The 15,058-nt window shown below is 38.4% G+C and overlaps 1 protein-coding gene across 1 annotated transcript; it reads right to left on the reverse strand.

Annotated features, from left to right (window-relative positions):
* Positions 1 to 997: 997 nt before the first annotated feature.
* On the reverse strand, positions 998 to 14,713 carry NMUR2 (neuromedin U receptor 2). Its single transcript, XM_005558330.5, has 4 exons — positions 13,835 to 14,713; positions 7,518 to 7,602; positions 4,890 to 5,015; positions 998 to 1,950 (listed from the first exon to the last, which is right to left on the reverse strand). Exons 1-4 carry the CDS (start codon positions 14,558 to 14,560, stop codon positions 1,676 to 1,678), a joined length of 1,212 nt encoding a protein of 403 aa, XP_005558387.3. The 5' UTR covers positions 14,561 to 14,713; the 3' UTR covers positions 998 to 1,675.
* Between the last annotated feature and the right edge of the window lie 345 nt (positions 14,714 to 15,058).

The following is a 15,058-nucleotide window of genomic DNA, read 5'->3' on the forward strand; positions in this document are numbered from 1 at the left end:
GCACAGAATAGATTTAGCATAATTCTTAAGGGCCCTAGGATTTTCAGAATGGTGAATGAGCATTGGCTTCAACTTCAGGTCACCAGCTGCATTATCCCCAAACAAGAGTCAGCCTGTTCTTTGAAGCTTTGAAGTCAGACATTAACTTCTCTCTAGGTATAAAAGACTTAGTTAGATGGCATCTTCTTCCAAGATAAACCTGTTTCATCTACATTAAAAATCTTTTTTTTTTCTGTAGCCAACTTCATCAATTATCTTAGCTGTAACTTCTGGATAACTTGCTGCAGCTTCTACATCAGCACTTGATGTTTCAGTTTGCTCTTTTATGTTATGGAGAATGGCTTTGTTCTTTAAACCTCATGAACCAACCTCTGCTAGCATCCAACTTTTCTACTGCATCTTTCTCAGCTCTCTCTTTCTTCATAGAGTTGAAGAGAGTTAGGGCCTTGCTGTGAATTAGGCTTTGGCTTAAGGGAATGTTGTGACTGGTTTGATCTTCTATCCAGACCACTCAGACTTTCTTTGTATCAGCAATAAAGGTGTTTTGTTCTCTTACAATAATTTATGTGTTCACTAGAGTAGAACTTTTAAATTCCTTTAAGAGCTTTTCCTTTGTATTCAAAACTTGGCTAACAGCTACAAGAGGCATAGCTTTAAGCCTGTCTGAGTTTTTTTACATACTCACTAAGCTTAATCCTTTCTAGCTTTAGATTTAAAGTGAGAGACTTGCCACTCTTCCTTTCTCTTACACTTAGAGGCCATTGTAGGGTTCTTAACTGGCCTAATTTTAATATTGTTTTGTCTCAAAGAATAGGGACAAATAGGAATAGGCCCATGGAGAGGGACCAAGATGGGGAATGGCTGGTGGGTGGAACAGTCAGAACAACACAATATTTATTAAGCTCTCCATCTTCTATGGAAGCAGTTCATAGGTTTCCCAAAATAATTACAATAGTAATATCAGAGATCACTGACCACGGGTCACCATAAGCGCATAGAATAATAATCAAGTTTATTGTTAGAATTATGAAAATTGACACAGAGACATGAAGTGAGCACATGCTTTTGGGAAGAAAGGTGCCAGAGCGTTGCCACAAACTTTCAATTTTGTAAAAAGTGCAATATTTGAGAAGCATAATAAAATTAAGCAAAATAAAACAAGGTACGCCTGTAGACTGCTGCCAAGGGACACTGATGTGGGCTTCTCACATCACATAAAGTAGAACAGTATGTACACATCTTCCTTCTGTGGCTTACAGTGGCCATTGGTAGCAGGAGTGACAGTCTGACTTGGAATGTAGATGACTCAGGACAAACCAATTCCAATAATGGAAATTAATCAAGGTATCGGTGCCATGCTTTTCCAGTCATGTTCTTGGCATGAACTAGTGAGGGGCACGAGGCAGTTAGAACAATGAAAAGAGAACTAAAAATCAGGCAGTTCTGGGTTTTGAACCCAGATCTAACTCTGAGTTTTCACATTTATTTAAAAAAAAAACAAACAAACACAAAAACTAGCAATTGTTACATGAGTTGTAGGAGCCATTCTACTTCTCTAATATCATATAAGAAGGCATACATTATGGGATGTTCCTCTCTGAAGTTCTGAGGCATAGAGGAAAGTCAGCTCTGAAAGAATTCGGGTTTTGTGAAAGTGGTAGCTTTGATAGTTTCTTCATGACATCTGTTCACTAGAGAGGGCTGTTGAGAGGTGAGAGTTGTGCATGGATGACTGACATGGGAACTGGGGACCTATATCTTCGGTTAGCTCCACAAAGTGGCATTGTGTCAGGAAGATGTTCCGCTGGGCAGGTGGCACCTGTGGGTCACGCTGGGAGTGCCACTGTTTGTGGAAAGAAGAGATCACATTCTGGAATGCTGCCTGGAAGCGGCGAGACAGTAGGTTATAGATAATGGGGTTGACAGCTGAGCTCAGGTAGAATAAGACACCTGGAATGCAGGAGATTTAAAAAGATGTGCTGAGAAGAACCTGAGTGACAGGCATGAAGGGAGAAGCATACATATTTACAAAGGCCTAAAATCCCTGTGATTGCCTCTTTTGGAAGTGATAATACATACAAGCTTCTAATTGAGAATACAAAATACTCTTAATAGATCTTCCACCTGTGCACTAAGCAATCAAACACAAAGATTAAAGAGTCTTGGAGTAATTTAGGCTGGCATGGGATCTCTCTGAGATGTTCAGCAACTTTCTTTGATCCCTACTTGTTTAATTAAAGAACATGTTTCCATAACACGAATGAAAGATGCTTAAATATCAGAGGGAAGAGAAATGTTTGTATCTCATTGGAATTTTACTTAAATCTATAATTTGGAATTGCAAGTAGTGGAAGAAGGTAAATCAGCCAAGGCTTAGTCCCTGCTGAGACTCCTTATAATGCTAAGATATGGCTTCAAAGAAATATTCCTTAGTGTGCTGTTCCTACCTACCCTTTTCCCTTGATGGTTCCTCTACGTTTTGAAGAATTGTATTTTACCATTTATTTCCTCTACCAATTACCCTTCACGTTGTCATTTTCCTGTTTGGAATACACTCTTCCTTTATTGTCTTTTAAAATTTTATTTCTCTAAAGCCCAGAATGAGCTCAAGTTTGGGAATCAGAGGACCTAGTTTCTGATCTTGGCCCTCACATATCCTGTGGCCTTAGACAAACCCTGGCACTTCAGTTTCTTTCTCTGTAAAATGGGAATGCAATTTCCAGCCCAACTCACCTCTCTGGATTATTGTGAGGGTAAAGTTAAGATACCATCCACAAAGAGGCTGAGAATGGCTAAGAATGTAAAACAAGTGATGGGTACTATTGCCAAAGGGTTCCTTGTTGTCCTTATTTATGTGGTTCAGGACATTCAGAGTGCTATATGCCTTGTTTACAGAATAAACATGGAAGAATATTAAAGGAGAACATTTCCATGTATTAATACTATTAGTTCATTCAGAAAATAAATATTGATTTAACTCTTATGTGCCACGAACTTCAAGGCACATTGGGAGATAGTGAATTTAGACTTTGTTCTCCAAGATCTTGGAACGGTACTACAGAGACAAGATTTATGGGTAAATTAAATAATTAACAATACAACAATACCAAGCAGTATCTGTTAAAAACAAATATGAGATAACAAATCATGCTATAGCAATTCACATAATAGCAGAAACACAAGGACTGTGGTGGTCATAAAAGATTTAGTGGGGGGTGATTGAACCCTAGCCAGACCTCAAAATGGGTAAGAGATCGTTAAAGAAGATAGGAGAGGGTGATGCAGGTTCAGGGCATAGCACGCACAAATATTCAGAGGCAGGAATGGCCACATGGTGCAGGAATAACGTGCAGAACTCTCTAATTACCAGTTTGATAAGTAGATGGTCTATGAATAAAAATAATAAAAGTTGGGGGATTAAAAGGCAAGTTGGGGGCATTTTCTGTAGGGTTTAAGAGATTTAGACATAATCTAGAATGCTAATATAAAAAAGGGGGAGATAGTATCTGAACAGGATCATGTCATTATTAAAGCTATAACTTGAAAATCTTAAGATAATTGCCCTGATGCATCCAGAGATATGTAGTCAACTAGTCAAGTCTCATTTAACCTTGTAGTGCTTTCTCATTTATTTAAATGTTTCTGTTTTCTGCAGATTAACCAAAAGGATAAACTGAGAGGTATACATATTTTTGAGCTTTGGTTGCAAATGGTTGAACAGGAAAGTGCTAATGTCCAAGAATAAGCTATACATTAGGCCTGCTGAGTACAAAAAAGAGGGTGACAGAAAATAGATAATATACATGATATTCAGTATAGATGTCATTGTTTCTACTTTGTGCACATCTGGAGCTTAATTTATAAAAGCTGACTTTATCTTTCCTTTCCAGTGATATCTTTGATAATCTAATGAGACCACAGAATCAGCCAGTGACCAGGAAAGGTGGGAGGACAGAAGAGGTCTGAGCCTAAGGCTAACACTGAGTTAGCTGTCACTGACTGAGAAAGAAGAAATTGGGTGGCCATTCTCTGCTCCATTTTAGTAGAAAGAACACTGAACTTGAAGTTAGGTGACTTGGGTGTATTATTTGTTAGCTAAGTGCCTTAGGGCAAATCGTTTCTTCTTGTGGAAGTGTTTTACTTTTGACTATACGATGTTAATCATAATACCCACCTAATGACCTTTTGATGATTATAGAAAGATATACAGCAGTTACAGCTTAAAGAGCTCCTTAATGTCTATTACTGCATTTGCTTCTTACCATCAGTCCATGGTTTGTCTACAGGAGGCATTATTGCCATTTTACAGTTGAGGAAACTTTGGTGTGAAGGCAGCCATGTTCTGCAGATCACTCAGAATAGCAATGGTGAAATTGGGGTACAAATCCAGGTCAACTGACTTACTGACCTTTCCACCATGCTTTCCACAATATACTATAGTATCCTCAACAAGCAGAGTCACAGTAGTCTAAAAGGAGAACTTGGTGACCTATGAATACCTTTTGGTTTTCCTTCGTGAGGATATAATACTTACCAAAGGCAATATGAGATTTCACGAACATGGATGTTTACCAAATAAGAACCAACAGAATTGCATGGCCATTTGGAGCATAATCAAAGGAATCACTCCTTGACCATTTTCCTTCTGTAATCATCACAGTTGGAGTTGAGGTTTTCTATAAAGTAGCCTTGAAAATAGTGATCTGGTATATATGTATTTGGACCAGTACCAAACATAATCAATCTTTTGAATAAAAGAAAAATCGAATGTCTTCATTATAGCATGGCAGATCCCTGTGATAAATTGGAGTACTTAGGCATTTAAGCAAGATGAAGAAGTTGCTGTTACCTGAATACTAGTCATGCACCAAATTCAGCTAAGGTTTTACCTGACACCACATGGACGAGGTTGAACACAGCAGCCAGGGATTCAGTCCACTCCTTCACAAAGCTGAAGAAGAGTCGGTCAACGTGGAATGGGGCCCAACAGATAGCAAACACTAAGACCAAGATAACTGAAAATGGATGATAAATGGGAGAGCAGAAGGCAGTCTGTGCAAGGATAGGTATACAATGCTCACTCTGAGTCAATCATTTCTTCTAGCAGTTTTTCCCTTCAACTTTGTTAAACTGTAACAGTTATAGAGGCAAACTAGATCCCAAAGAGCCTCAGTACAAAACATTTAAAACACAAGAATGAATTGTATAAGATCTAGGATCAGTTTTCCATAAGATTATACAAGATTTCTTGTATAATGTAAAACTTTTTAGAACATTTAAAATAGTACTTAATTCATTTCAAATTCCTGAAAACATCTTATTGTAAAAGATAAATAATAACTGTTAAATGTATATATAAATTCATCTTGTTATTATAGGAATAATTAGAAGTCTCTCTGAATTCAGTAATTTAAAATTCTGTAATGGGTAGGCAAGGAGAAAGAAGAGATCAAACAACCACAAGCATAATAGTACTTTACAAGTATCTTTTGATTGGAAGGGATGTGTCTGTCATATTATAAATTGCTACAGCACAGAATTCCTTCCAATCTCTTATTTTCACCTACCGAAACAGAGACTGGTGTTACTGTAGTTTCTCTTTGGGGCATTTAAGCACCACAAATTTAAACACACACACACACACACACACACAAACTTTTTCTTTTTCCTTTTAAAGTTGTAAATACTTTCCTTTGCTAGACATGATGCTTGGGATTTGCCTAAAGATAATCTTTTGGGGCTGGGGGAAAGATAAGGGTATACATGAAACAAGATTAGCTATGAGGTGATACTTTCTGAAACTGGGTGATGGGTACAGGGGTATTCATTTTACAGTTTTCTGTACTTGTGTACAGATAAGAAGTTTTCATAGTAAATAGTATTATACATACATTTCCTGTTGGCATTAAACACATTCAGAGTAAGCTGTTTGCCTGTGTGGTATGGTTTCAAAGATATCTGTAGGTTTCTACTGAATTTGCTAACCCAAGAAAAGTCCCTAATCTGTTCACTACTGCCTACAATTCCCTTTAATTAAAACTTTAATTCCTGACAGGCATGGTGGCTCAGGCCTATAATCCCAGCACTTTGGGTGGCCAAGGGGTGGATCACCTGAGGTCAGGAGTTCAAGAACAGCCTGGCCAACGTGGTGAAACCCCATCTCTACTAAAAATACAGAAATCAGCCAGGTATAGTTGCACATGCCTGTAATCCCAGCTACTCGGGAGGCTGAGGCAGGAGAATTGCTTGAACCTGGGAGGCAGAGTTTACAGTGAGCTGAGATGCCACTGTACTCCAGCCTGGGCAATAGGGAAAGACTCCATCTCAAAAACAACAACAACAACAACAAACAACTTTAATTCCTGTTAAAGTTGAACCCCATACCAAGGCAAATACTTTATAGCATATTCTGTTATTGTGATTTTAATATGAGTGAGCTTCATTTTTTTTGTTTTTTGTTTTTTGTGAGAGTAGATTATGACCAAGGAGAAAAGAGTAGGGATAATGAAGAAACTATGTTTCTTAATAGAGAAAGTCAAGTGCCAGGAGGGGCTAAAATATTTCCAAGAAATAACTCTTACAATCAAGAAGACCCACTTCAGGGACTTCACAGTTTATTTTTTGTTCAGAAATGCTGTATAGTTACAGTGAATGTTTCATATGCATATTAGCCTGGATGATTCATTGCTTCTAAACTTTAGATTTTGATTTGCAAAATATATTATAAATCTCCTTTCCCTCATCAGTAACTCTCATACAGTAGTACTGCATCATATATTTTTATAGCATTCTTTTGGGAGACTGTGGCTCAGTAAGTGAATTTTTAAAAAGGTCTTATTTATTCAAAAGTATACTGTTTGAAACAAAGTTATACAATGTCATATGTGAAATGGCTACTTGGAGAAGCTTGCCAGATGTTCTTAATCTGGAACTAAAAGATCCCATAGAGTCCATGAGTATCAGGGGTTGGTTCATGACCTCCTGAACTGGATTGTAAAATCTTTTGTGTATGCATATTCATTCTTTTTTTTTTTTTTGGAATGGAGAGTCTACAGCTTTCATCATATTTTAAAAGAAATCCATAATACAAATAGGTTAAAATCCTGTTCATTTCACAGAGGGGGAAAGTGAGGCTCAAAAGCTGAGAAAGTGAATGTAATTTACAAAACACCACACAGATTGTATGTCAGTGGATAAAAGTGAGCGTGTTGTTTTGAGGGTTCAAAACCGAAAATGAAACAAAACAGACAGGTCCTAGAAGCTTGAAGAAGCAAAGGAAGACAGATCACCTAGCATTGATATAGACCATTAAGGAGGTGTCTTCATTATATATATATATATATATATGTATAATGCTCCCCTTTGCTCCTTGATCTTAATCTATCTCATAAATCTATCTCATAAATACTGTTTCAGGGTAAATTGGAACCTACCCCCAGTAGCATTTAGTTAGTACCAAATATAACTCCTTTGCTCTTGTGAACAAAACAAAACAAAAACCAAAATGGAGCACTTACACAGCATCTTGTTGACTGATTTTCTGCAGGGTCTTTGAATATTTGCATTCCCTTCATGTGCCTCAAGTGATTTGTCTTTCTTTAGCTAAAAGGGAAGTAAGTTGGGAGAGATGGTAAGAAAGAGAAACATTTTTCCCTCCTGTTAAAATCTGAGAAACATAACTCAAACACTCATTTTGAACACAGAAGAACTGGGACCTAGAGAAATGTAAGAATATGTTAAATGTTTAACAGTATGTTGAAGGTGGAATTGGATTCAGGTCATCTACTCAACTGGATAAATGATTGTGGCCAAGTAGTAGCGCAATCATGTTTCATATACAGTTACGTGGAGCACTGGCTGTGTAGCATGTTAATAGGTGTTCCATGAAAAATGTAAAATTCTGAAGTTCAAGAAAAGTTAGACAGGTTTTCAATCTATTCATTCACTCATTCATAATTATTAGACATCTGTTAAAGTGAAATCCCTCTGCTATGTGCTAGATAAATAGTAGAAAACAAAAACAGGAATTCTTCTCGCCTCCAGTATTTATTGTGGATCTTCTCAGAGACTTAAATATGGTGATGGGCATTATGAATTTTCAAGGGGGACAGTGTATCAACTTTCCACTTAACCCCCTGTCTACCTTCCACACTCACATCGCCTACTCACATCCTAGCCAAAAGAAAGATAGTGTTTCTTTGACTAAACAATATTTTCCCCAACCATTTTCAGTGGATTACCTTGTACCATTTTGACAAACACAAACTGGGAAATGTTGTTTTAATATTACAGTAATATTAATTACTGAAAAGAGTATATGTGTTTCTGAGTTAAGATGTTTAAAATGTATTCATCCTTGTTGGAAGATATGGAGATCCTTGATGTAACATTTGAAACTTTCAGCTATCAACACTACTTGTATGCACAGTCTTCCTTGTTCAGTTCAAGTCCTGCCTGTTCCCAAAAGATTTTGACGGCCACTTTAGCCCACTGTCTTCTTCTTCCTTTGAACTTCCACAGCACTGAAGATCTATATCATTCATCCAGTTGTGGAAGTTTTTCTCTTTATTCTACACATTTTTTAATTTGTGGGGATGTTGGCCAAATAAAGGAAGCTTTAAGCACTCGTGATAAAATACCATCAAATATCCAGAAGTTAGTATAGTACATAGTGAATATATATTTGCCCATTGATTCTCTATCATTTACTTCTTTCTTCTCTTACTAATAGTACCCTAATTCTCCCTTAGGGAATGTACTCCTTCCCCATTCTTAATCTTTAATTTGGATAGAGGTGTCACTCAACTTCAGTTCCAGGTATACGCCCTAAACAATTTAGCCAATCAGCTTGTCTTATCCTCCAGTCACAATGATTGAATAATGGGGACCAATGAGATTTCAGATATTTGCTTATACTTCTGAAGATGCAAGTTTTTATTTATTTTTTATTGGGGCTGCCAGAGGGAGTCCTTCTCTGCATATGAGATCTGGAATTACAAAAGTTATTTTTTTTCTACCACAAAGAAAAAGTGCTTGGAGCCACCAAAAGATGACTGTGTGCAGTTTGAGGTTGAAACCAACACCATGGACAAAAAAAGCAAAGAAACAGAAATAAAGCTAGGTTTATGAGGAGAGTGTGTGTTTTATTTAATGAATCTTCACCAAGAGCTAGCTCTGCTTCTGAAGCTTTCATGTCTATGCTCCCTTTGGGATTTACCCAGGGTTGGAGTCTCTCACTGGCAATGTAAAAAGTCCAGGCTAATTGATTGAAGCCATCAGGTGGAACGAAAATTTAACTTATTTTATACAGTCACGGCAGTAGATTAGAATCAATCTCTTTAGTTACAGGCAGATAGATTCTAATTCAAGGTAAGAAATAAATATTGATTATGTGCAATAATGGAACAAACTGCTATAAGAAGCAATAATCTTCCTGGGCTGGATAGCATTTTGAAGGAATATTTCAGAAAAGGTATTTAAAATTAAATAGACTTGGAAGAGTGGGTCATTAAACGTTGCCTCTAAACTTCAGCAAATCCATATCTGGTCTTCCTAACAAACATATATGCTCCTTGCAGTTAGGTAGCACTCAGGACCACACAGGATCTAAAGAATCCTCTTGGATAACATATAAACCTGGCCATTTGTCTCTTGAATATATCAGAGTGTTCTACATGTATCTGTGTCTTCATAAAGTAAAGGATTAAAGACTCCGTGAACTTAGGACTAGACAGGAAAAATCTGAAGGTGAAAAGTATTATTAATGCAATAGTAAAACAAAGTCATACAGGTAGAGTGCTTATCTCAGTGCCTGGCACATGATACTCAGCAAGTTGTATATTACTGCTATTATGGTGATTCTGATTATTATCCAAAGCATACTAAACAGACATCAGAAAAACTGATTTTTAAAAAATAGAGTTGTTTGTTTATATATGTGAGGTTACGTTTATGGAGTACTGAGTCCCTTTTAGAAATTCTTTTCTCATTGTTACCACTCGCTCACAGGGAGTGCCTGTACAGATACAAAGAAGAAGGCAGATACACTGAGAAGAAAAACACATTCAAGGTTAGAGCAATGCATCAAACTTCAAACTTTACTAACTCATCTTAGATTAAATCTATTAAAGGTTCTAATTATTTCATGCCATTTAAAAAGATTGTGGTTTTTACAGGATGAAGTTATTCTATTATTTTATTTCAGTGCATAATTAACAACAATAAAAAATATTGAGATATATTAGTCACTTCCTGCCTTGTGTTTAACAATTCTCAATGGTAATTTCTCCACCCCAAGGAACAATTTTTAAAAAATCAAACATCAAACAAATAGTTCACACAATGTTTTTATGAACAGGCTTCCTGTAGCAGCATAGTTTACACTAAAAAGAAAATCATGTGATGATGAATTGTTGCTTATCTTGCAGCTTCCTTAGTTTCTAGTGACACAACTAGCCAACCAGAGGAAGAGTGAAAAATTGATTACTTATGTATGGTGTACATTGTTCCAACAGAATTTGGAGTGGTTGGCAGAATAGAATACAATCAAAACAGTTAGTCTAGACAATATTAAATGCTGCTTTATCATTGAATAATTTCCCTTCCCTACAGACGTTTAGTAAAGTAGATACTCAACCATTCATTATCCTTCCCCACCCCAAAACTTTTATTTTACAACTCAGGTTACAAAAGGAGGAGTGAAAAATTGTGATTACTATTACTAAATATTGTGATTATTAAAAGTTGTGATTACTATTACTAAATAGTGTGATTACTAAAAATCATGATTACCTTCGTTAGCTACATAAGAGAAAAGTGAAAGGGAGGTTCGTGAGGTTATTATTCAGGTTGATACATTATGCTGATCAGTTGTTTATACTGCTTGAAATCACTCCACCAGATGTTCATTTATATAGTTTGTGGGACTTAGTTTCAGAATACAAAGATTATAGGTTTTGTGTAAATATCTCTATAATCTTAACACAATCTATTTATTAAAAAAAAAAAATCAGTGCAACCCTGTGTTGGCATGGTTGAATTCTGCTGCAATTCATACATCCATCCTCATTAGCTCAATCATGAATGCAGCATGCAGGAGATGTAAGAACGAAATCAGACTGTCACTAGAACTTCCTCCCAGATGTGGAGGAACTTGCCCTAGAATTGTCTATTTTCTATCTATATAATGTTCAAATCCTGGAGAGCAGCTCAGTGGTGGCTGTGTCCTGGAATGATGCAGTGTGACTGAATGCTGAGCTATGAGCACAGATACGGGTTTCCTCCTTCTTCCCTGGTCCTCTGATTTCATTAGTCTTAGACTTGCTGCCTTCTGAAAGCAGTGGGTCCCAGAGTCAATCACACCTTCAAACTTTCCAACAGAGTCAATTACTTAACAATCATTAGGATTGCTTATATCTCTTTGAGATAATATTTACAAGTCTTTGTTTTAAAGGTAGAGAAGCTAAAGCCCAGCAACGAAGGAAGTAATTTAGCCTCATTCATTCACTGAGCTTACAGTCTAGTTGGGGAGAAAAAAATTAATTAAGGAATCCATAAGTATGGAATTGTAAATTGTAATGAAGGAAAATCACTGAGTCGTGAGCACCTACAACAGGAAACAGGAATGCTCAGGAAATCTGGGAGAGCTTCCCTGAGGAAGTGTGATTGAAGTATGACATAAAGAATAAATGAGGGTTAGAAAGGCAAAAGGGTAGTGGTGGCAGACAGTAGGAACATTTCAGGCTACAGGTATATTGTACATAAAGGTCCTCAGGTCAGTGACACAGAATAGGGTCTACTTTTCCTGATTTTCAGTATAGAGATTTTTAAATTCTTCTAGGAGTGACTTTTAAGCAGTTAGTTTCTTTCCTGGTGTCCTCTGGTACCCTGGATAACAGCTCATCCTTCCTGAAAACAGGCTATCAAAAGTTGCATTACATACCCAAAGCAAACCAGGGTGGTTTTTAAACTTCTGTTTGAGCTATCACTTAGCTCTTGATACAAGGTAGCTATGGACTTTTGATAATAAAACACAATGAAACTGATTGTAACAGATTGGAAGAGGAAATGTGCATTTCCTACTCAAAGTTAAATATTTTTCCCAAATTGACCCAAAATAGGTGATTCTTTGGTATTAGATGAGATATTACTAAGTTCTGGGTGGGTGTTTCTCATAGGACTTTCTTTGGAGTTGTATAGAAGTCTTTTCGCTTGAGTGAGAATTGCAGGACATTCTTAAGACATGGCTGTGAGCTAGTGCGGGGTGGTACATGTCTCCGGGAATATAGGTGCTAGCCCTCCAGGAGGGGACTGGCACAGCTATCTGCCTAAGTAGATTTACTCTTGTGCCCAGATGTCTGTGACACTTAGAATTTGTTCTTCCTACTTAGACCTTGCTATTCACCTTAGGGACAATAGGTATTCAAAAAGACTACCATTGGTCACTCGCTTCTGACAATCAGCTTCTCAGAGATGGACTGAAATAGGAGTATATTCGTTGTCATATAACATATGATGTCAGAGCCATCTCAAAGCAAATAATGTGAGTGTGATGTCTGCTTGTCCTCTCATTTAAAACTCACATTGCTTCACCTCACAGGTTGTTTTTTTTTTTTTCTTTTTTAAAAGGAATCATAGACTGTTAGAACTAGAGGGTACATAGATATGATCTGATGTAACCTTTTCATTTTATAAATGGGAAAACTAATTCTAGGAGAATCATGTGGCTTGCCTAAAGGCATTTTATGTGTCTGCTGTAGATCTGGGAGTCTAAATGGTCTCATAACTGTTTACTACACAAGCTATAATACCTCCCTTAAGTGGGTGTAAAATTGTCATTGTCAAAAACTTTTCTCTTCATGAATTTGGGTGCAGAATATACCAGAGAGGAATTACATAGCCTCATTCCTACCCTTATTAAAAACAGTTTCTCTCAGTTAATTTATTACACCCCCTTCTGAAAAAGAAATCAGTTTATCACCATAAACATAGGAAAAGAACCTCTAATTATATATGTTGCAAAATAAGTGATATCTTTTTCTTAATTTCAGATAACTCTTATTCACATTTTTTTTACTCTATCTCATGTGCTGGTTACTTCCTTATCTCTCAGTCTGCACGTGCTCAAAAGAAGCTCAAGTTATCTCAGTCATGTCATTAATATATATGACTATATATATATTATATATAACTATAAATAAATAAATAAATATATATATATAGTTTTATTTTGTTTTGTTTCAACCTCATTTTAATGAAAGGGTCAGAGCAGCCACAGGAAAGGTCTGATTTTAAAACTGAATACCTATCTGGGACTATAAAATAGTCAGGGATAGTTGATAGTTTGTGTTATACTCAGACCAACTTGGTGTAGAGGAAAATCTCAACGCAGGCAGTGGCCGGGGGCTGGAAAGTGATAACAGGATGCGGAGGAGTCTCTCAAGCTGTGGCCACCTCACCCCAGATCGCCTGATGTGCTTTTTTACAATGAGGCTCCACCTCAGACCTACTGAATCCCATTTTCCTGGGGGTGAGGTATCCATATTGCTACCCAAAGTAAGTTTTCTGGATGGTTCTTAGGAACATTTAGATATGAGAACCCATATCTTATTTAGATATGAGAAGACGAGCTGAAGGAAATGATAAATAGTGGTGGTTACCATTCATCTCATTTGAGGCAATTTCTTTAATGCCTTGATTTCCCATCTGAGCTCATTCTATTTTCCCTCTGTTCCCTTCCATTTCTGAATTTCCCCAATTCTAAGTTTTTCTCTGAACTTTGAGCCTGTGAAAACAGAAGGGATGCTGCCTTAAGCCAGCTAGCCTAGATACTCACTCTGAGTGCCATGAGGTAGTAGAGGACACTGATGACAGTCATGGGGAGGAAGTAGAATAGGAAGGAGGTGACCTGGATGATGAAATTGTAGATCCACATGGGCTTGATGACCGTACAGGTGGCCGAACCTGGGACCAGGGACCCATTGGGGAAGTAGTGGAACTTGATGCCGTGGATGCTGGTGTTGGGCAGGGAGAAGAGCACGGAGAAGCCCCAGACGACGCCGAGGATCCTGAGAGCCCGGCGCCGGGTGCTCTCCAACTTGGCGCGGAACGGGTGTAGGATGGCCACGTAGCGCTCCACGCTGATGGCGGTGATGCTGAGGATGGAGGCGAAGCACACGGTTTCAAAGAGGGCCGTCTTGAAGTAGCATCCCACAGGCCCGAACAAGAAGGGGTAGTTGCGCCACATCTCATAGACCTCCAGGGGCATTCCAAGGAGCAGGACCAGGAGGTCAGAGACCGCCAGGCTGAAGAGGTAGTAGTTGGTGGGCGTCTTCATAGCCTGGTGCTGCACAATCACCAGGCACACCAGGACATTGCCAATGACCCCCACCACAAAAATTGGCACATACACCACAGACACGGGGAGGAAGAAGTGGCTGCGCCGAGGTCCGCAGAGGAAGGCCAGATACTCCTCGGTGCTGTTCAGGTGTTTCTGGAATGGATCTTCCAGTTTCTGCTGGTAGATCCAGGAAGCATTCTGAAGTTTTTCCATCCCTGACATTAAAATCCAAGGCCTGAGCCTCCCCTGGTACGAGGCTGTTTCAAGCTGAGCCAGGAAAAAAAAAAAAAGAGAGAGAGAGAGAGAAAGCAGTCAGGAAAATCACAGGCTTAGTGAGGAAGGCTGGGAGAGAGTGAATGTTTCAGCCTCAAAGGTAGGCTGCCTGGACCGCCGATCCCTTTTGAAGAGTCCCAAAGACACAAGCCCCTCCCCTTCACAGGCTGAGGGCCAATGAGAGTGTGTCAGGCTGCACCGGAAGAGAGGAGTGCTGGCTTTGTGTCAGGGAACAGGGGAGGAGGCGGAGACCTCTCTCTGAGTGGGAAGGAGCTGGGAAGGCAGAGCTGACACAGAAGAAACCACTCTGACTTCATGGATGGGCATTTTGAGCAATGCATGTTGCAAAGTTGTGAGAATCTGGGCGGACATAGAAATCAAAGTCGTAGGGTCGTGGGCAAAAGATTACCAGTCTCCACCAATCCTTGTCAGCCGTACAGCAGGATG

The sequence above is a fragment of the Macaca fascicularis genome, chromosome 6 (genome assembly GCF_037993035.2).
Source record: "Macaca fascicularis isolate 582-1 chromosome 6, T2T-MFA8v1.1".
Classification (NCBI taxonomy): Eukaryota; Metazoa; Chordata; class Mammalia; order Primates; family Cercopithecidae; genus Macaca; species Macaca fascicularis.

Coding starts and splice junctions, on each gene's coding strand:
- NMUR2 (XM_005558330.5), bottom strand. CDS start 14,560: ATGTCAGGGATGGAAAAACTTCAGAATGCTTCCTGGATCTACCAGCAG. Junction 7,603..13,834: donor ACTACCTCATGGCACTCAGA/GTGAGTATCTAG, acceptor CTTCCCTTTTAG/CTAAAGAAAGACAAATCACT. Junction 5,016..7,517: donor ATCAGTCAACAAGATGCTGT/GTAAGTGCTCCA, acceptor ATCCATTTTCAG/TTATCTTGGTCTTAGTGTTT.